The 21,429-nt window shown below is 51.6% G+C and overlaps 1 protein-coding gene and 1 long non-coding RNA gene across 2 annotated transcripts; one reads left to right on the forward strand and one right to left on the reverse strand.

Moving 5' to 3' along the window:
* Positions 1–11,549: 11,549 nt before the first annotated feature.
* LOC121471382 lies at positions 11,550–14,565 on the reverse strand. The gene is made up of 2 exons (XR_005982673.1): positions 14,250–14,565; positions 11,550–11,859 (listed from the first exon to the last, which is right to left on the reverse strand). It is a non-coding gene; the product is annotated as an uncharacterized LOC121471382 (long non-coding RNA).
* Positions 12,732–19,908, forward strand: NLRP6 (NLR family pyrin domain containing 6). Its single transcript, XM_041722098.1, has 8 exons — positions 12,732–13,017; positions 13,736–14,025; positions 14,268–14,306; positions 14,543–16,265; positions 17,080–17,172; positions 18,289–18,459; positions 18,563–18,730; positions 19,151–19,908. Exons 1-8 carry the CDS (start codon positions 12,992–12,994, stop codon positions 19,287–19,289), a joined length of 2,649 nt encoding a protein of 882 aa, XP_041578032.1. The 5' UTR covers positions 12,732–12,991; the 3' UTR covers positions 19,290–19,908.
* The last annotated feature ends 1,521 nt before the right edge of the window (positions 19,909–21,429 follow it).

Consider the following 21,429-nt stretch of genomic DNA (forward strand, 5'->3'; position numbering starts at 1 on the left):
GGAGCGGTAGAGGCAAAGGGAGAAGCAGGCTCCCCTCTGAGCAGGGAGCCCCGATGAGGACCTCGACCCCAGGACACCGGGATCATGACTGGAGTCGAAGGCGATGGCAGACACTTCACTGACTGAGCCCCCAGGCCCCCTGGAATTAATGTTTTAAAAACATCTTTAGTGAGGGGTGCCGGGGGGCCCCAGTCAGTGAAGCATCTGCCTTCGGTTCAGATCATGATCCTGGGCTCCTGGGATCAAGCCCCACTTGGGCTCCCTGCTCAGCTGGGGTCTGCTTCTCCCTCTGCCCCTCCCTCTGCTCACACTGTCTCTCTCCATCACTCTCTCTCAAATAAATAAATAAAATATTTGAAAAACAAAACCCCAAAAACATCTTTGGCGAGATATAATTTATATACCATAAAATTCACCCACTTAAAGGATATAATCCAATGGTCCTCAGAACTCTTATTCATAGAGTTCTACAACCATCGCCACAGTCAGTTCTAGAACATTCCACCACTCCGAAAAGAAACCCCGTATCCGTTAGCAGTTGCTCCCATCCCCCCCCCCCCCCCCCAGCCCCTGGCCACTTCTAGTCTGTGTTTTATCTCTTTGGATTTGCCTGTTTTGCACATCTCCTGTGAGTAGAATCATACAGTACTTGGCATTCTGGGTCTGGCTTCTTTCACCAAGCACAGTTTTGTCAGGGTTCATCCACGTGGTAACATACGTCAGGACTTCATGCCTCCGTGTGGCCGCATAGCATCCCACTGAGTGGACGGGCCACATTTCCTGTATCCAGTCTTCAGTTGACATTGGTGTTGCTGGCACTTCTTGGCTAGTAGACGCACATGTTTTTTTTATGTTTTTATTTTTTTTTAAGATTTTAATTTATTTATTCATGAAAGACAGAGAGAGAGAGGCAGAGCACAGGCAGAGGGAGGAGCAGGCTCCATGCAAGGAGCCCAACGTGGGACTCGATCCCGGGTCTCCAGGGTCACGCCCTGGGCCAAAGGCAGGCGCTAAACCACTGAGCCACCCAGGGATTCCCTACGCACACGTTTTTGTGTGGATGTTGTCTTCAATTCCCTCGGGAAGATACCGCCGAGGTACTTACTAGGTTATAGGGCAGCATCATGTTTAACATTCTGAGGAGCTGACAAGCTATTTCCCAAAATGGCTGCACCACTGTGCATTTCCACCAGTAGCACGTGAGACTTCTAATTTTTCTACTTCCTCACCAACACCTCTCATGGTCCATCCTTTTCATTATAACCATCCTACTGGAGGTGAAGCCGTATCGCGTTACGGTTTTTTAAAATAGACTTTATTTTTTAGAGCACTTTTAGGTTTATGAAAAGCTTCACAGAAAGTACAGAGAATGTATAAACATACATATATATTTTATAAATCTAACCTTATTATTGACACCATGTGTTAGTGTCGTACATTTGTTAAAACTGATGAGTCAATATTGATGCATTATTAACTAAAGCCCAGAGTTTACATTAGGGTTCTCTCTTGGCTGTACATTCTGTGGGTTTGGACAAATGCATCATGGTGTGTCTACCATTAGAGTGTCATGAAGAGTAGTTTCACTGCCATAAAAATCCCCTAAGCGCCATTATTCATCCCACTGTCCCTCTAACCCCTTGGAACCACTGATCTTTTTACTGTCTCCATAGTTTTGTCTTTTCCAGAATTTCACAGATGTGGAATCCTACAATGTGTAGCCTTTTCAGACTAACTTCTTTCACTTAGTAATATGCACTTAGGATTCCTGCATGTCTTTTCATGGCTTGATAGCTCATTTCTTTTGATCACTCATTAATACCCCATTGTGTGGATGTCCCAGAGTTTGCTTATCCATTAACCTATTGAAGAACATCCACTTCCAAGTTTTGGAAGTCATGAACAAAGATGCTATAAATATCTGTATGCAGGTTTCTGTGTGCACATGAGCTTTCAGCTCATTTAGGCAAATATCTAGGAGCATGATTGCTGGATTGTATGGTTAAGAGTCTGTAAGAAACCACCAAACTGTCTCCCAAAGTGGCTGCACCATTTTGCAATGAGTAAGAGCTCCTATTGCTCTGTATCCTTGCCAACATGTGAGGCCAGTGTTCTGGGTCTTAACCATTCCAATAGATGTGCAGTGGTCGCTCATTATTTCAAGGTGCATCCCCCTGACGATACAGGATGCTCAGCTTCTTTTCACGTGCTTATTTGTCATCTGAATACCTTCTTTGGTAAAGCATCCAGATCTTTTAACCACTGTTTAAGGAGGTTGTTTTCTTATTTGGGAGTCTTGACAGTTCTTTATATATTTTGGATAACATTTCTTTATCAGATATGTCTTTTGCAAATATTTAGTACCAGTCTGTGGCTTGTACTTTCATCCTTTTAACAATGTCTTTTGCAGAACAGCAGTTTTTAACTTTGGGGATCCATGGGTGGCTCAGCGGTTTAGTGCCTGCGTTTGGCCCAGGGCGCGATCCTGGAGTCCCGGGATCGGGATCGAGTCCCACGTCAGGCTCCCAGCATGGAGCCTGCTCCTCCCTCCTCCTGTGTCTCTGCCTCTCTCTCTCTCTCTATGTCTATCAAAAAAAAAAAAAAAAAGAAGTTTTTAACTTTAATGAAGTCAAATGTATCAATTTTCTCTTCCATGGGTCATGCCTTTGGCATTGTATCTAAAACACCATTGCCAAACCCAAGATAACCTAGATTTCCTCATATGTCCTCTTCTAAAAACATCATCGTTTTGTATTTAACATTTAGATCTATGACCCATTTATGCATTGATTTTTGTGAAAGGTTAAAATCTGTGTCTAGATTTTTCCTTTCATGTAGATACCCAGTTGCTCCTGTACCATTTGTTGAAAAAAAGCTATCCTTTCCAGGCAAAACACATGAAGGGGATTGAGAGGTACAAATTTCCAATTAGAAAATAAACTACACCCAAGGATGCAAAGTACAGCATAAGGAATATGGTCAATAATATCGCAACAACTTTGTATGGTGACAGATGGTAACTATACTTATTGTATTGAGTATTTCACGAAGTATGTAAATGTTGAATCACTATGTTGTATACCTGAAACTAATATTGCATGTCACTTATACATCAATAAAATAAAGCAAATATAAAACTTTTAACCAGAAAAAAAAAGACTATCTTTTCTCCGTTGAATTACCTTTCCTCCTTTGTCAATGATAAGTTGACTATTTGTATGGATCTGTATGTGGCTTCTCTATTCTATTCCATTGATCTATTTCTCTAGCCTTTTGCCAATAGCACACTGTCCTGATCATTGTAGCTTTACAGTAAGTCCTGAATCATTTGTTCCAACACAGTATTGTGTTGGCTCTTCTGGGTCTTTTGCTTCTCTGTATAAACTTTAAAATAAGTTTGTTGATGTCACAAAATAACTTGCTGGGATTTTGATTGGGATTATATTGAATCTATAAATCAATTTGGATAGAATTGACAGTTTTATAATATTGAATCTTCCTATCCAAAACATGGAATATTTCTCCATTGATTTATATTTTTTATATCTTTCATCAGAGCTGTGTTGTTTTCCTCATACAGATCATGTACATATTTTGTTAGATTTATACCCAAGTATTTTACCTTCTTTGGTGCTAATGTAAATGATATTATGTTTAATTTCAAATTTTAGTTATTCATTGCTGGTATAAAGGAAAGCAAGCAACTTTTGTATATTGATCTTGTATCCTGCAGCTTCACAACAATATCCTATTAGCTCCAGAAGTTTTTTATTCTTTGGAATTTTCTACATAGACAATAATGTCATATGTGGCGAAAAAAGTAAATTTCTTCCTTCCTAATCTGTATACCCTCATTACACTTTCTGGTCTTATTGCATAGGCTAAGACTTCCTTTGTTGACTAGGACTGGTGAGAGGGAATTTCCTTGTCTCATTCTCAATCTTAGGAGGAAAGCTTCTAGTTTCCCACCATCAGGGTGGAAGGATTCTTAGCAGATCTTTTTTTATTAAGTGAGGAAGTTCCCCTCTATTCCTAGTTTGCTGAGAGTTTTTCTCATGAAACAGTGTTGAATTATGCCAATTTTTTTTCTATATCTATTGATTTTATGATGTGATTTTTCTTTCTTAGCCTATTGATGTGATAGATTACACTAACTGATTTTGGGGAATTTTTTTTTTAAGATTTTATTTATTTATTCATGAGACACACAGAGAGAAGCAGAGACACAGACAGAGGGAGAAGCAGGTTCCCTGCAGGGAGCGCGATGCACAATTTGATCCCAGAACCCTGAAATCATGACCTAAGCCAAAGGCAGACGCTCAACCACTGAGCCACCTAAGTGCCCCACACTAACTGATTTTTTAATATTAAACCAGCCTTGCATACCAGAGATAAATCTCATTTGGTTGCAGTGTATAATTAATTTTACTCATGTTGGATTCAATTTGCTAATATTTAGTTGATTATTTTCACATCTATGTCCATGAGAGATATTGTTCAATTTTTTTTGTTTTTTTTTTAATTTTTATTTATTTATTTATGATAGTCACAGAGAGAGAGAGAGGCAGAGACATAGGCAGAGGGAAAAGCAGGCCCCATGCACCGGGAGCCCGATGTGGGATTCGATCCCGGGTCTCCAGGATCACGCCCTGGGCCAAAGGCAGGCGCCAAACTGCTGCGCCACCCAGGGATCCCCTGTTCAATTTTTTTTTGTAATGTCTACTTTTGGTCTTGTATTAAGATAATGCTGGCTTCACAGTATGAGTTACACAATGTTCTCTCTGCTTCTATTTTCTGGAAGAGATAGTAGAGCTGTTATTTCTTCTTTAGAATTCACCAGTGAACACATCTGGACCTAGTACTTTCTGTTTTGGAACATGATTAATTTATGATTCTTTTTAGTAGATACAGACATATTCATATTATCTACTTATCCTTGTGAAAGTTTTAGTATATTGTATCTTTCAAGGAATTGATCTACTTCATCTAAAATGTCAAATTTGTGAGCATAGGGTTGTTCATAATATTCCTTTATTTTCCTTTTAATGTCCATGGGATCTGTAGTAATGGCCCTTTTCTCATTCTGGTATTGATAACTTGTACCTTTTTAAAGATTTATTTATTTGTCTATCTATTTATCTATCTATCTATCTATTTATTTATTTGAGAGAGAGAACTTGAGAGCATGAGTGAGAGAGACAGAGGGAGAGGGAGAAAGAATCTCAAGCAGACACCACACTGAGTTTGGAGCCCAACGTGGGGCTTGATCTCACAACTCCGAGATGAGCTGAACCGAAACTAAGAGTTGGACATTTAACTGTCTGCACCACCCAGGCATCCCTTATCTCTCTTTCTTTTTTACAGGTTAGTCTTGTTAGAGGCTTATGAATTTTATTGATATTTTCAAAGAACTAGCTTTTCATTCTTTTATCTGTTTCTACTAACTTCCTGCTTTCAGTTTCATTGATTTCTTATCTAATTTTTATTATTTCATCTTTTTTCCTGGTTACTTTGGATCTAATTTGCCTTCCCCTCCCCTTGTTTCTCAGTGTAGCATCTTAAATTACTGATTTTAGAATTTTTTTCTTTTCTATAATTTTCCTCTAAGCAGCAATTTATATGAATCTTGCAAATTTTGAGAAGTTGTTTTTCCTTTTCATTTGGGCAACAATATTTTAAATTTATTCTTGAGACTTCATCTTTGACCATTGTGTTATTGGAAAGTGTGTTGTTTAATCTCCAAATATTTCAGGATTTTCTAGGTATCTTTCTGTTATTGAATGCTAGTTAAATTCCTGTGATCTGAGAACAAACATTGTATGATTTCTATTCTTTTAAATTTGTTAAGGTGTGTTATGGCCCAGAATGTGGTCTGTCTTGGTGAATGTTTCATATGAGCTTGACAAGAGTGTGTGTTCTGCTGTTGTTGGTTGAAGTAGTCAATGGATGTCCATTACATCCAGTTCATTGATGGTCCTAAGTTCAACTATGTCCTTACTGATTTCCTGCCTGCTAAATCTGTCCATTTCTGGAAGAGGGGTATTGACATTTCCAAATATAAAAATGGGTTCACCTATTTCTCCTTGAAATTCTATCAGTTTCTTCCTCAGGTATCTGACACTGTTACTAGGTACATACACGTCAAGGATTGTTATGACTACTTGGAGGATTAACCCTTTATCATTATGTATGCCCCTCTTTATCTCTGATGATTTTCCTTAGTCCTAAAATATGCATTGTCTGCTTTGCTATTTGATGCCTTTGCTTTTGAAATTAATAAAACTACTCCAGTTTTTTTCTGTTTTATTGAGATAACTGACATACATGTAAACTGTGTGTTTAAGGTATACAGCATAATGATTTGACTTACACACATCATGAAATGATTGCCACATAAATTCTGTTAATATCCATCATCTCAGGGGCATCTGGGTGGCTCAATTGGTAAAGTGTCTGCCTTCGGCTCAGGTCATGATGTCAAGGTCCTGGGATCAAGCCCCACATCAGGCTCCCTGATCAGCAGAGAGCTTTCTTCTCCCTCTCCCCATTGCTGCCCACCCCCCAACCCCCCGCTTGTGTGCTCTCTCTCTCTCTGTCAAATAAATAAAATCTTTAAAACATATATATCCATAATCTCAAATAGATATCAAAAGAAAAATGTCCTTCTTTTCTTTTTGATGAGACCTCTCAGGAATTTACTCTCAACATTTTTTGTATATGCATAGCATCCAGCAGCATTAAGTGCGGTCACCATGTTGTCCTTTACATCCCCAGTGATCATTTATCTTATAACTGAAATTTTGTACCTTTTGACCACCTTAATTGACCCAGTTTTATTTTTATTACCATTAGCCTGGTTTATCTTTCTCCACTCTTTGACTTTTAACCTATCTGTGTCTTTATATTTAATGTGGGTTCCTTATGGACAACATACACTTGGGTCATGCTTTTTATCCACTCCGATAGTTTCTCTCTTTTAATTGGTATTTAGGTCACTTATGTTTAAAATGATTATTGATATAGTTGAATTAGTATTTACTACATTTGTAACCATTTGCTATTTGATGCCTTTGCTTCACTTTCCTGGTTTTTTTCCCTTCCACTTTTTTTTCTCCTTCTCTGGTTTTGAGTATTTTACATCATTCTGGTTTCTCTCTTCCCTTAGCATATCAAATATACTCCTTTTTATTTTTATTTTTTTGAAAGGGAGAGAGAGAGAGAGAGAGACAGAGAGACAGAGACCACAAGCAGGGAGCGAGGGACAGAGGGAAAGATTTAAAAAATCTTAAGCAGGCTCCACATACAGCCTGGAGCCTGATGCAAGGCTCAGTCTCACAACCCTGAGATCGTGACCTGAGCAGAAATCCAGAGTCAGATGCTTAGCTGACTGAGCTACCCAGGTACCCTGACTATACTTCTTTTTAAAATGCTTAAAAAAGAAGCATTGGTTGCCTTAGAATCTATAACCTGCTTTTACAGTTACGCTAAGTCTGCTTTCATCTAATACTGCACCACTTCACAGATAGTGCAAGTATTTTATAACAGGCTATTCCCAATTCTTCCCTCCCATTCCTTATGATATTACTGTCACATCTCCCCTACTCACAAGCTACATTCAACCAATATATTGCTATTATTATCTTGAACAAACTGATAGATCAGTTAAGTATAAGAAAAAATATTTTGGGATGCCTGGGTGGCTCAGCAGTTGAGCATCTGCCTTTGGCCCAGGGCATGATCCTGGAGTCCTGGGGTCAAGTCCCACATTGGGCAAGGGAGCCTGCTTCTCCCTCTGCCTGTGTCTCTGCCTCTCTCTCTCTCTCTCTGTCTCTCATGAATGAATAAACAAATATTTTTTAAAAAATAAAAGAAAAATATTTTATTTTACCTCCATTTATTCTTTCAGTAGGCCTCTTCATTTATGTAGATCTGAATTTTGACCTATACTCTTTTTCTTCTCTCTGAGGAACTCCTATTAACATTTCTTGCAGGGCAGCCTGGGTGGCACAGCGGTTTAGCACCACCTCCAGCCTGGGGTGTGATCCTGGAGACCCGGGATCGAGTCCCGCAACGGGCTCCCTGAGTGGAGTCTGCTTCTCCCTCTGCCTGTGTCTCTGCCTCTCTCTCTCTCTCTCTTTCTGCATCTTTCATGAATAAATAAATAAAATCTTAAAAAAAAACACATTTCTTGCAGGGCTGATCTTCTGGTGACAAATCTCCACAATTTTTGTTTGTGTGAGAAAGCTCTTATTCCTGCCTTCACTTTAGGATAACGTCACTCGTTACAGAATTCTAGGTAGATGGGGTTTTTTTCTTTCAACAATTTAAATACCTCATTCCACTCTTCTTGCTTGCGTGATTTCTAAGAGAGGTCTGATGTAATCTGTATCTTTGTTCTATTGGTGAGCTTTTACCCCCCGCCCAGCTTCTTCTGAATTCTTCTCTGAGTGAGATAGAAAGGCTGGAGAGGGTTGGGGCTGAATATTTTCCATCCTTCGGTAGGTTAGGATGTATTAAAATCCATATTGGATACCCAGAGGGCAGACTATGTGAAGACCCTGGAGGCAAGAACTGTCTACAAGTCTGAGAGAAATGCCTTAGAAGAAACCAGCCTCGCTGATTCCTTGGTCTTGAGCCACCAGACTTTCTGAAGGCTAAAAGACAAGACATCTAGCTCCCAAACTCCCAGTGTACAAACGTATAAAAGGAAGCAAATCACTGCAATGAAAACCCTCGTCAGAGAAAAGGGGAACAAGAACCAGCCAGGCTGCCTGGCCAGCACCTACTGTTGGGGGGCACAGCACAGACTCCCAGTTACACTGATTGATTTTGGGATGTCAAGCCAACCTTGCACTACTGGGATAAATTCCACTTAGCCACAGTTTGTAATTCTTTTCATATGTTAATGATTCTGTTTTCTAGGAGTTTGTTGAAGATTTTTTTGTGTGTCTATTTATCAGGGAGACTGGTCTTTAGTCTTCTTGTGTTTTCCTTGTCTGTTTGGTATCAGGGAAATATGGCCTCACAGAATGAGCTGGGCAAGTATTTTTCTCATTTATGTTTTTTGTAAATGTGTGTGAGGGAGTGTTTAGAATGTTTTAAATGTTTGATAGAAATAAATAAATAAATAAATAAATAAATAAATAAATAAATGTTTGATAGAATCACCAGAAACGCTGTCTGGGCCTGGACTTTTCTTTGTGGGAATTTTTCTTTATTATTAATTCAATCTCTTGTTGTAGATCTATTCAGACTTTTTTTTTTGTCCGTTTCAATAGTTTGTGTCTTTCTAGGAATTTGCCCATTTCAGCCAAGTTATCTAATTTTAGCACACAGAGGATGGGTCAGCTGTAGGTCCATCTTTTCCTCATGGTTCCCACTCCTCCTGAAGTGGTTCTCTTTCTGAGATCAAGATGTGATGTAGAATGTTCAGAACAGGGAAAGGAGCGTGCTGCGAGGTCATGAGCATGCAAGAATGAGGTTTTCTGAAGACAGGAGAGCTCGGGGAGGGGAGCCCCCCAAGGAGGAGTGGGTGATGCTGAAGACATCAGAGAGACCTTGTTGGCAGCTGCCATCAGGACAAAACATGAGAGTGAGGATGAAATGCTCCAAGTTTTCCTGGGGAGCAAAATCCTTGCAGGAGGGACCTTCGAGGGATTTCACGATGCAGTCTAAGTTACTTGGCAAAGATTTCAAGATTGCGCCTTTGGAAGTGGCCCTGCTCAGCAGCTAAACGTGTGGGGATACCCACACTGCCTCCCTCCATTTCCTTTCCTCTCCTGCTTCTTTTCTTTCTTTCTTTCTTTTCTTTTCTTTTCTTTTTTTTCTTTCTTTCTTTCTTTCTTTCTTTCTTTCTTTCTAGACAAAGAGTTGGTGGTGGGGGAGGCAGAGAGAAAGGGAGAAGCAGGCTCCCCACAGAGCAGGAAGCCAGAAGTGAGACTCAATCCTAGGACTCTGGGATCCTGACCTGCACTGAAGGCAGATGCTTCACCCACTGAGCCACCCAGATGCCCCTGGCTACCCTTTTCTAAGAAAGAAAGCCTTTGGCTGTCTCCACCCCCCAAACTGCACCCCTCCACCTGCTCACAACCTCCTCTCCTCATCCCTTCCACACTTGGCTCACAGCAAGGCTCCCCGATACTGGCTCCCACTATCAAAGCCTTTTCCAGGACTGTTATCAGCAGCTGCTGAGAGTCTGTGGGGCCCAGAGTCCATTTAAGGAGAGTCCATCTTAGGAGATGGGGATGACCTTGAAATGCCCAAATCACAGGCCTCGGGGCCCTTGGGCGGGCAGATGCACGCCCTTCCTCCAGCCAGTGCCGGCTCTGAGCGCTCCCCTTGGTTCGGGAGATTGAGGGAAGGAAGGGAGCGTGCAATTCAAGGAAAAGCTCATGGTCAGCAGCGTTAGGTACGGGGACAGGTGAGCAAGTTTAGAAAGCAGGGTGTTCTCGATGACCCAGAGCTTCACAGTGAGAGGCCATCCCCGGGGCTGGAGAGCCGGGAACAGGCAACACAGAGTGGGCCAGGCTTTGCATCCTCCTGCAGGCTAGAGTGCCGTTGCCGGGCCTCCCGCGGGTGAGGAACAGACTCAGAGGTTAAGGAGTTTGTCCAAGGTCATCCAGCTACTGGGTGGTGGAGGCAGGATTTGATCCTGACAGTCTGGCTAGGAGATGGTGCTGTTGATGGTGGCACTTTCTGTCCGAGACGACAATGAAAGGGGACAGTGCAGTTGTAGAGAACTTGCTTTCAAGAAATTATACTGTGGAGAGGAAAAGCGAATGTGCATTTAGGAGAATCACAGCATTGGGACATCTGTCTCTGCCTGGGGGAGTGAGGGTGTGCAGAGTGTCTCAGGGTCAGAGTCGGGTTTCATGAGGGGACCTGAGGGGTGCATTGGGGCCTTTGGAACTGGGGCTGCTGCCCAGGGCCCTGCAGTGTCCCCCGAGCTGTGCAGGCCCCACATTAGGCCCACGGTCCAGCCCTGACACACCTACATGTCGTCTATTTGTTGTTGCTTTGCCTCTAAAGAATGCCAGCTGTGTCAGAGGAGCTAAGTCAGGAGCCAGCAGGTCAAGGGAGCTGGGACCCCATAAGAGCTCGCGACAGTAGCACCCCAACCCCCGACCTGCCCCAGCAGCCGAGGCCCAAATGTGCTAAGGGCTTGTTTCCAGGACCCTGACTCTGAGGAGACTCAGTCCACTCTTCTGCTTGGCTGGGTGTTGCCCACACCATGGCCTGGAGTAAGGGCCTTGCCCCCACTCTGGGCCTGCCCCGGTGAAGCTGCTTCAACACACAGGGCACGTGCACTGCCCCTACCTTCCCGTGCTCTGTAGGGGCAGAGAGACCTGTTCGTGCTCACAGAGTCCTCGGGTGCTGGCAGAGCCCCTCCAGGCTCTCTGCTCCCAACCCTGCCTTGCATCCGGAGGCTGCCCGGCTAGATGGGTGAGGACCTGGCAGGGATTCAGGGAGTAGGAGTGAGGGAGGGGCTACCCTCAGGCAGATGTGAGTGTGGCTAAATGGAGCCAGACCTACGAAAGCCTGAGCCCACCTCAGGGAGACACAGATCTATTTATTTTAAACAGAAAAATTTAAAAAGCCAGGAAGAAATGGGCACCTCTGTGAGTCCCCTCCTCCTGGTGGAGGGGAGCAGTCAGAATAGATGCCCCCAGGACCCTGGATTCTCTTCCCAAGGGGCAGTTCTCGAGGCTCCTGGCAGAAGCAGGATTAAACACAAGGATGGCTTATGGCCGGAACGGCAGTGACGATTCCAGAACACCTGTTCTTGCAGTTTCACAGAAATGCTGAGAGACGCTGAGTTCATTTTCTGCAGCTGCTGTAAACGCCACCTACAAACCTGGCCTAAAGCAACACACATTTATTCTCTCACAGTTCTGCAGGTCAGAAGTCCACAACCAGTTTCGCTGAGCTGAGTTCCCCGTGCTAGCTCGGCCACATCCCCTCCAGAGGCTGTAGAGGACGTGTCCTCGCCTTGCCTTTCAAGCTGCATTTCCAGCTCCTAGTGCTGCTTTCTTGGGCTCTGGGCTCATGGCCCCTCCTACAACTTCAAAGCCAGCAGCCCAGCATCTGGCTTCAGTGTCACACTGACTCCCCCTCTGCCACTATCCATGACCCTGGAGACGGCGCTTACAGCCCACCTGCACAATCCAGGACAACCTCTGGACCCTGAATTCGATCACATCTGCAAAGCCCCTTTTGGCATATGAGGGGACATTCACAGGTTCCAGAGATTAGGACCCCAATAGGCTTTGGGGTCTATTATTTAGCCGACCACAGATACAGTCACACAAAGACAGTATTAACGTGGTCACACAGATAGACCCAGACACACACACACAAACACACCTCACATGGTCAGACCCTGTCAGCAGAACCTCACACTCATCTGGTCACACATAGTCCCACATCAGTCCCACACACCCCTCACCTCCAAACCTCTTCCCATCAGCCTGCTCAAGGCAGATTTGGGAAGCCACAGAGCTCCCTTCCCTGGCCCACGTGACAGCCTTCCTTTCCCTGATAAGAGCATGCAAGTCCCAGCGTCCCCTCTCCCTTAGAAGCCCTTCTTCCCCGCTGCCTTCAGAATCCAAGCTATCTTGAGGCCTTAAAGCCAAAGGTCTAGTTCTGAGCCCCACACAGTCCACCCTATTCTGCAGTCACCTGCTCGCAGCTATGCCTCGCTGCCACACCCTACCGGGTTTCAGAGCACAGGAAGAGAAAAAAGATTAGAAGAAAATCAAAGGTCACCAAGCAAAAACTCTTAAAGGGTGATTGTGAGTGTGCGCCACAGTGCCTGAGTTGGGGAGCTCAGCAACTGCTGGACGGAGGTCTCAGTCCTGGCTGAGCCAGAGCACCTGGGCCTGAGGCATGGACGAGGCTGGACAACAACTCCACTAGAGCTTGGCTCCAGTCAACCTGAGGAGAGATCACATTTCTGATCCCCACTAAGTGCTAGTTCTAGGGGCCAGATTCCATGGACCCGCCAGAGGCCTGCTGCAGGTGAGTGCTGGCATTCAGGGTCATCACTCGGGAAGCCCTCCAGGGCCTCAGCTCACCCTGCCGGCTCCCTGGGGCTTCACACCTGCTTATCCACAATCTCCCCGCAACATCCCCTGCTCAGGATTCTACGGACTCCTTCGGCACAGAAGGCATCGGGGTCTGTTCCCTAGAGGGGCCCGGACTCTGCGGATGGTCTAGGCATCCGCCTGGGTCCCACCAGAAGATGCCATGAGATGAGTGGCATGGGGAGCTGAGGAGCAGCTGGGCCAGGGGGTGAGCCTGGCTGTCTGCTGAGGCCAGCTCTGTTCCAGACTCCCAGGGGAGGGGCAGGGAAAAGAGGAAAGGGGATCGTGAAGGCCCTGTGGACACCTCGTTTTCGGCTTTTGACCTGGCCTAGGCTGGTGTGTGGGGAGCACAGGGGAAGGGAGGTGCAGAGCAGGAAGGCGCGGCATACCTTGGATCAGGGTGGCCAGTGCCTGCCCCGGAGTGACCCCATTTCACCAGCAGGCGGCACAGCCTTAGAGCAAACCCCACCTACTCCCTCCATACGCCCCCCACCCCAGGTCCTGGGGCAGGGAGAGATTTCTGTCCCCGCTGAGTGCCTGGGGTCACCTGGAGGGATGGGGGCGCATCTGAACCACTGACCTGGGGCCCCCACTCAGTCGGGCATGGGGGGGCGGTGAGGCAGCCACCGTGCACCCACCTGTTGATGCCGCAGCCCCCGCAGCGTGGAGCTCCTTGTGGCTGCAGCGCGGGAGCTGCTGCAGGCCACGTTCGAGGACCTGAACCAGGAGCAGCTGAAGCGCTTCCGCCACAAGCTGCGGGATGCGACCCTGGATGGCCGCAACATCCCGTGGGGGCGGCTGGATGGCTTGGACGCCATGGACCTTGCGGCCCAGCTGACCCATTTCTACGGGCCGGAGCCTGCGCTGGACGTGACCAGAAAGACCCTGAAGAGGGCGGACATGCTGGACGTGGCCGCGCGACTCAAGGAGCAGCAGCTGCAGCGTGAGCGCGGGCCGGGGGTTGCCTGGGTCCCTGCCTCCGGGTTGGCCTCCGCCTGAGCACAGTCTGGGCCCCAGGCCTCATCCTTCCCACTTCCCTGGAAAAGGTCTGGTGGGCCCACGGCTGGGATCCTGGGCGCTCCTGAGCGTGCCCCTCTGTGCCCCCGCATCCCTGCACCCCTCCTGCTGCAGCCCCCGCCCGGCCCCTGCACCTTCGCGGGGCCTCACCGCAGGTCTCCTTTCCAGGGCTCGGCCCCAGCTCCTCCACACTGCGCTCCGTGTCGGGTAGGTCTCTCTCCGTGGGAAGCGCGGGCCCTAAGCGGGTTAGTGACCCTTGGGTTAGTCACGCGTGTCGGAGGAGCCCGACGGCTGATCCCAGGGAGGGGAGCGCGTGGGAAGGCTGGCTGGGGAGGCAGCCCTGAACCCGGCGGCTTGGGGACCTTGGAGGTGGCCCATTGACACCGCCTGTCCCTTCCCCGTCCCCGTCCCTCCTGCCCTCCCTGCCCCCCGACGCCCACCAGAGTACAAGAAAAAGTACCGGGACCACGTCCTGCAGCAGCATGCCAAGGTCAAGGAGAGGAACGCGCGCTCGGTCAAGATCAACAAGCGCTTCACCAAGCTGCTGATCGCGCGCGAGGGCGCCACGCTGCCTGACCAGGCCCCGGGATGCGCAGAGGAGCTGGAGCCCGAGCCCCAGCGCGCGCGGCGCTCCGACACCCACACCTTCAACCGCCTGTTCGGCCGCGACGAGGAAGGCCAGCGGCCCCTGACGGTCGTGCTGCAGGGCCCTGCGGGCATTGGCAAAACCATGGCGGCCAAGAAGATCCTGTACGACTGGGCGGCCGGCAAGCTGTACCACGGCCAGGTGGACTTCGCCTTCTTCCTGCCCTGCCGCGAGCTGCTCGAGCGTCCAGGCGCCTGCAGCCTGGCCGACCTGGTCCTGGACCAGTGCCCCCAGCGCAGCGCTCCCCTGAAGCCCATGCTGGCGCGGCCTGAGCGGCTGCTCTTCATCCTGGACGGCGCGGACGAGCTTCCCCCGCTGGCGCCCCACGCGGCGCCCTGCACCGACCCCTTCCAGGTGGCCGACGCCGCGCGGGTGCTGGGCGGCCTGCTGGGCAAGACGCTGCTGCCCGCCGCCCGCCTGTTGGTGACCGCGCGCGCCACGGCGCCTGGGAGGCTCCTGGACCGCCTGTGCTCCCCGCAGTGCGCCGAGGTGTGCGGCTTCTCCGACAAGGACAAGAAGAAGTACTTCCACAAGTTTTTCCGGGACGAGAGGCTGGCGGAGCGTGCCTACCGCTTCGTGAAGGAGAACGAGATGCTCTTTGCGCTGTGCTTCGTGCCCTTTGTGTGCTGGATCGTGTGCACCGTCCTGCGCCAGCAGCTCGAGCTCGGCCAGGACCTGTCGCGCACCTCCAAGACCACCACGTCCGTGTACCTGCTGTTCATCATCAGCGTGCTGAGCTCCGCACCTGCCGCCGATGCTCCCCGGATGCGGGCCGAGCTGCGCAAGCTGTGCCGCCTGGCCCGCGAAGGCACCCTCGGGCACCGGGCGCAGTTCACAGAGAAGGACCTGGAACGACTGGAACTTCGTGGCTCTAAAGTCCAGACGTTGTTTCTCAGCAAGAAGGAGCTGCCAGGGGTGCTGCAGACGGACGTCACCTACCAGTTCATGGACCAGAGCTTCCAGGAGTTCTTCTCGGCGTTGTCCTACCTGCTGGAGGAGGAGCGGGATCTCCGGGCACTTCTGCAGGGCGAAAGCCACCTCACGCTCACCACGCGCTTCCTCTTCGGGCTGCTGAACCCAGATCGCGTGTCCGACATGCAGCGCCACTTCGGCGTGGCGGTTCCGGAGCGCGTGAAGCGGGATGTCCTGCTGTGGATGCAGGAACAGGGCCAGGGCCGCCCTAGGGCGGCACCTGAGAAGACGGCAGGGACGGAGGCCGCGGAGGACGCCGAGGAGCCCGAAGAGGAGGAGTGCGAGCCCAACTACCCGCTGGAGCTGCTGTACTGCCTGTACGAGACGCAGGAGGACACCTTCGTGCGCCAGGCCCTGCGCTGCCTGCCGGAGCTGGAGCTGGAAAGGGTGCGCCTCAGCCGCATGGACCTGGTCATCCTGAGCTACTGCGTCAGGTGCTGCCCGCCCGGGCAGGCCCTGCGACTAGTTAGCTGTGGGCTGGCCCCTGCACAGAAGAAAAAGAAGAAGAGCCTGATGAAGCGACTGCACAGCAGCCTGGGCGGCAGCTCGTGAGTCCACGGGGGGGCGGGGGGGGGGGAGGCACGTGTGTCCGTGCATCCATCCCTGCAGGAGGACTGGATCCACACCCGCCTCCTGCTCCCCCAGAGGAGGAGCCCACCCCCTTGCAAGGCAGCCTCCCAGTGTTCCTCTGTCCGTGTCCTTCCCCGGGGAGCCCTGGACGGATTGCCCCAGCCGTCCACATCCACGGCAAACCTCCGAGCATGGCTATGCAGCTCGCCCCAGCTTTCTCATACGGTCTGGAATGCCCCATGCCTGCTGTGCCCTGACCTTGGCACTTGTTCTTCCCCTCCGTCCAGAACACTCTGTTTGCTATCTATCATCAGCACTTTCCCAGGCTCCCCCAGCTGGCCTGGGACCCCTTTGCCCCCAGAAGTGCCCCATAGACCACTGTATGCCATGACCTCCACCCAGCTCTGTCTCCTTCCCCACACCCTCAGCTCCTTCAGGGCAAGTCGTCCTAGCTCCAACCGGCACTTGACCCCCTGCTCAGCATCTGTTCAGATGACAAATGTCGGGATGTCAGGAAGGGCTGGAGCTGGGGCTGCCCACTGCAGGTGCCAGGGTTGACCCACCTCAGAATGTGGGTGACATGCCCCCCGCTGGACCCACATAGACTGCTCTAGCATGAAGGTGCCTGCTGCCACGGATGAATAGCTTCACTATTGGCGTGAAGGGGATAGAGAGATCCTGGCTCAGTTTAGGGTCAAAGGGCAGCGTCAGCTCTGACACCTCAGGACCACAGGAAAGAGGTAGGGATTGAGAGAGGACAGGTGGGCTTCACCTTGCCCTCTCTCCTAACAGTTCACAAGCCAGCAAGAGAAAACCCCAGCCCTCTCCACTACGTCCACTCTTCGAGGCCATGACTGACGAACACTGTGGTCTGAACAGCCTGACGTGAGTGACCATGCCCGCCCCCCTTGGAAGGGATGCAAAGCAGGATAGTCTAGGCAGGGACAGAGGCATAGTAGCCCTGTCTGGAAAGGGCTCAGGGGACAGGCTGAGAGCCCGTGGCCTCTGGTATCTCATGCTGGGGTCAACAGGTTGTAGCCACACAGGGTGGAGGAGGAAGAGATGGGGACAGGGGCTCCATCACCAACTTAGGTGATAGGAAGGAGGGGTTGGCCCCAGTCTGAGGGGAAAGTAGGGTGCAGCTAAGCATTCTGGGAGAAGGATAAAGAAGACCAGAACGTGCTTTCCTTCCAAAGAAAGAAAACAAGCAAACAAAGGAAGGCTGCTAGGTCCTGTTAGAAAGTGCCTGGCAGTCCCTGTGAATTCTCACAAGCCCCGGAGGGAAGTGTGCGGGGCACAGGCCTTGAGTCCAGGCCACCCAGCCTTTGGCCAGGACGGTCTGTCTGAGCTCGTTTCTTCACCCACGAAATGCAGCCAGTCGATCCTGCCTCAAGGGTTGGTATGGGATCGAGTATGGCAACCCGAATACACGACTGTCACCAAGGGAGCCGAGTAAGAGAAGCAGTAGGGACTTGTGCCGGAGGGGACATGGCAAGATAGGGACAGGCGCACGTCCACGGTGACTTGGCCACACAGCTCGGTAGGACGGTATTTCCAGCAACCTGGGGGGAAGCGGGGCCACTCAGGGGACCGGCACATCTGGCCCACCAATCTGCCACAAAACGGAACGCGTAAGGTGTTCACCAGGCGTTATTTAGAGCGGCAGGAAAGGAAAACCAACACAGCCGCTCAGTCCTTGGGGACCGGCTAAGGGGATGAGCTGTGGCCTACTCTAGCTGGAGAGGCAACCATATGCAACTAAACGGGCTGGCACAGGCTCTAAACTGGTTCATCGGGAAGCTGACCGTGCAGTGCAGCCCGGCCCACTGCACGTGGCCCCCAGGTACACAGGTGGTGGCAAAGGACAGGGAAACCCTGCTCCTTTGGTGCCAACATGTCTGCAGACTGAAGCAGCCACCCAAGGGGCGCACGGTGTGCAGAGCTGGGGTAGAGCAGCGCGGCCCCGGGGCCTGGAAGCAGACCCGTGTGCTCTGACCGCAGGCTGTGCCGCTGCAAGCTGCCTGACTCTGTGTGCCGAGACCTGTCTGAGGCCCTGAGGGAGGCCCCGGCCCTCACAGAGCTGGGCCTTCTCCACAACCAGCTCAGCGAGGCGGGGCTGCGCGCGCTCCTCGAGGGCCTGGCCTGGCCCCAGTGTCGCGTGCAGAAGCTCCGGTGAGACCTGGCCCGGGGGAGCCCCGGGAGGGCCGGGGGCAGGGCGGGGGCAGAGGCAGAGGGCCAGGGCCTCCCAGCACGCCTGAGGCCCCCCTTCCCCCAGGGTGCAGCAGCCCAGCCTCCAGGAAGCGCCTCAGTACATCATCAGCATCCTCAGGCAAAGCGTGGTGTTGTCCACCCTGGATCTCGGCGACTGCCAGCTGCCGGGGCCCGTGGTCACCTCCCTGTGTGCGGCCCTTCAGCACCCAGGATGCTGCCTGCAGACCCTCAGGTAGACGCAGGGGCGGGAAAGGTGCTGCCAACCCAGCCTCTCAGGCCTGGCTTGGGCTGGGGGACTGGGGACGCCCCTCAGACCCTGAAGAAGAGCCCCGCCCAGGGCCCCCCGAGTGGCCACACTCAGACCCTGTGCTCCAGAGCCCTGGCCTCAGCCCTTGGCTTCCAGCGCCCAGCCAGACCAAACGTCCACCTGTCGTCCGGTGCCCATGCGAGTCGGCCCGTGATCCCCACGCCCATGGACTCCCCCAGAGGCTCTGGCCCCCAGCCCCTGACCCCTTCCCCGGCCTCTGGCACCGTGTGCCTGTAGCACAGCCCAGGCCAGCATCCCATCACTGCCCCCGCACGGCTGTCCCCCCAGCCCTGGCCTCAGCTTCCCCAACCAACTCCTGCTTGTCTTCTGTGTGCATGGCCACAGTCTTACCTCCGTGGAGCTGAGCAAGGAGTCACTGAAGGAGCTACAGGCAGTGAAGACAGCAAAGCCGGGTCTGGTCATCATCCACCCAGCCCTGGACAGTCACCCCAAGCCTTCCAAGGAACTCAGCGGTGCCCTCTGAAGCCCAGAAGGTCAGGGGGAGGACTCCAGTCAGCCCTATGGAGTAGATTTCCTCATCCCATGGGCAGGAGGGTGTTGCTCTCCGCTCTGGGCAGCTCTTGAGTCCAAGAGATTGGGGGCAGGCAGACGGGAGGTGTCCCCTCCACTCACAGCCTAGGCACAGGTTGTGCCTCTGTCTCAGATGCCCAGGAACCCCTCCTCCCCCACCCCCACCGCTGCTCCACCCACCTTTCTGTCTTGGGGCCCTCGAGCCTTCCCCCAACAGAGGCCACCAGCAGTGATGACCCCAACAGTTCCCAGTTATCCTGCACCTCCCGTGCATTGGCCATTACCTGGTGTGCTCAGTGCAGAGGGACCCCTTCGCTGACCCCATCCCCATCTGTATACAGGCCCCACAGCCCCACGGCCCTGCCTCTGGCCACAGGGGACCAAGCAGGGGCTGACCTCTGACCAAAGGTGGGCGTCACTCCCCCAGGAATTTGGGGGTTGGCCATCCCTGAGGCTGTGTGGTTCTAGTCCAGAGGTGCCCATTCACTGTCTGGGTCTTCAGGGATGGACACCAGGGGAGAGGGGAGACGGAGCAGCCCCCAACACTGATAATACATTCTCCTTTGAATGAATGAATGAATGAATCCTGGATTCATTTCTGATTTCTGTTGTACGCGGCCAAGCACCCTAAGGACTGTTCACAATCTTTCCTCTGATCCCCAACCTGTCCACAGGGGGTGGGACTGTATTCCCCATTTCCCAGGAAGGGAACTGAGGCTCGGGGTTGCAGCCTGACTGGAGGGAGCTCTGAGGTGAGGCCTGGCTTGGATGGACAGGCCAGCGGTGCACAGCCCCCAAAGCCTCGGGTCTCTGCTCAACACCGCGGGGCTCAGCCAGTTCCTGAGAGACCTCAGGTCCAGGTGGATGAGGACCAAGGGGGTCAGTGCCTTCCCTGCTCGGGGGAAATCCCCCTTCCGTCATCAGCGTTCAAGTCCAGCCATTCATCCCACAAAACAGACAAAAACCCCTACCCTCCTGAACCTGCCAGAAAGACAAACAGGTTTAGACAGGGGCCAGCCAGGGCTTTGGGGGAGCGTAAAGCAGGGCCAAGTGCGGGGAGACCATGTGGCCCAGGGGTTCTGGTTACAGGTAAGGAATCTAGGAAAGCCTAACCAAGCGCAGGGTGCTTGAAAACAGAAAGATGTCCAGCCCCGAGCCCTGAGAAGGTCTGGACAGGAAAACGTTCCAGGCAGAGCTACAGCAAGGACAAGGCCGTGACGAGGAGTGTCTTGGGCAGCTCCAGCTGCCGTGACAAAACGCCGTAAACTGGGGGGCTTCCCAGAAGTTTATTTCTCCGGCGCTGAGGCCCCTCCTGCTGCAGAAGGCTATCCTCTAGCTCCCTCTTCTCTCAGTGGCTCCCAGGCCTTTCCTAGAAGAGCTCTAATCCCACTCTCGAAAGCTCTTGACCTCCTTAACTCCCGAAGCCCCCGCTTCCACATAAGGTCAGATTTGGAATCCGATTTCAACCCGAGGATTTAGGGGCACACATTCAGTCCATAACAGGGAGCATGCTTGGACCGTTGCAGAAGCAGCCTGGAGGGCCAGAGTGACAGCTGGGGCGAGAGGAGGGGGTCAGGGTGGGGTCGGGGTTCCGGCTGGCCGTTCTCCAGACAAGGTGGGCACCGCCGCCGCAGGCCTCTGAGCAGAAGGCCCCGACGACCCGGGCACCGTGAGGGTGGCCGCGGCTCCGTGTCCACGGGGACCAGGACCCTGGAGGGCAGAGCAGAGCAGAGAGACGGCTTGAGCCTCAAGAGGCTGCCTGGGGTCAGGGGAGCAGGGAGCCCTGGCAAGTGAAGAACCAAGTGGGTGTGGGGACAGCGCAGGCCTCCGCAACTGCACAGGCGGTGTCCGGCACCTGTAGCGGGGTGGCGGGGGGGGGGCCGAGAGGAGCTGCTTTCCAGGGGCTCCTTGGGTCTGGGCATCTCTGGCTGTGCCTAGTGCCCGAGGGCGGGCTTGTGGCTCAGGCCGGGCCAGGGAGCGCAGCTGGTGCCGCCCTGGAGCGCCCGGTGGGCCGGTGGGGAGGGGGGTCGGGAGCAGGGGGGGCCGGGAGCAGAGGGGGGAAGGGGCCGGGAGTGGGAGGGGCCGGGAGCAGA

The sequence above is a fragment of the Vulpes lagopus genome, chromosome 11 (genome assembly GCF_018345385.1).
Source record: "Vulpes lagopus strain Blue_001 chromosome 11, ASM1834538v1, whole genome shotgun sequence".
Lineage (NCBI taxonomy): Eukaryota > Metazoa > Chordata > Mammalia > Carnivora > Canidae > Vulpes > Vulpes lagopus.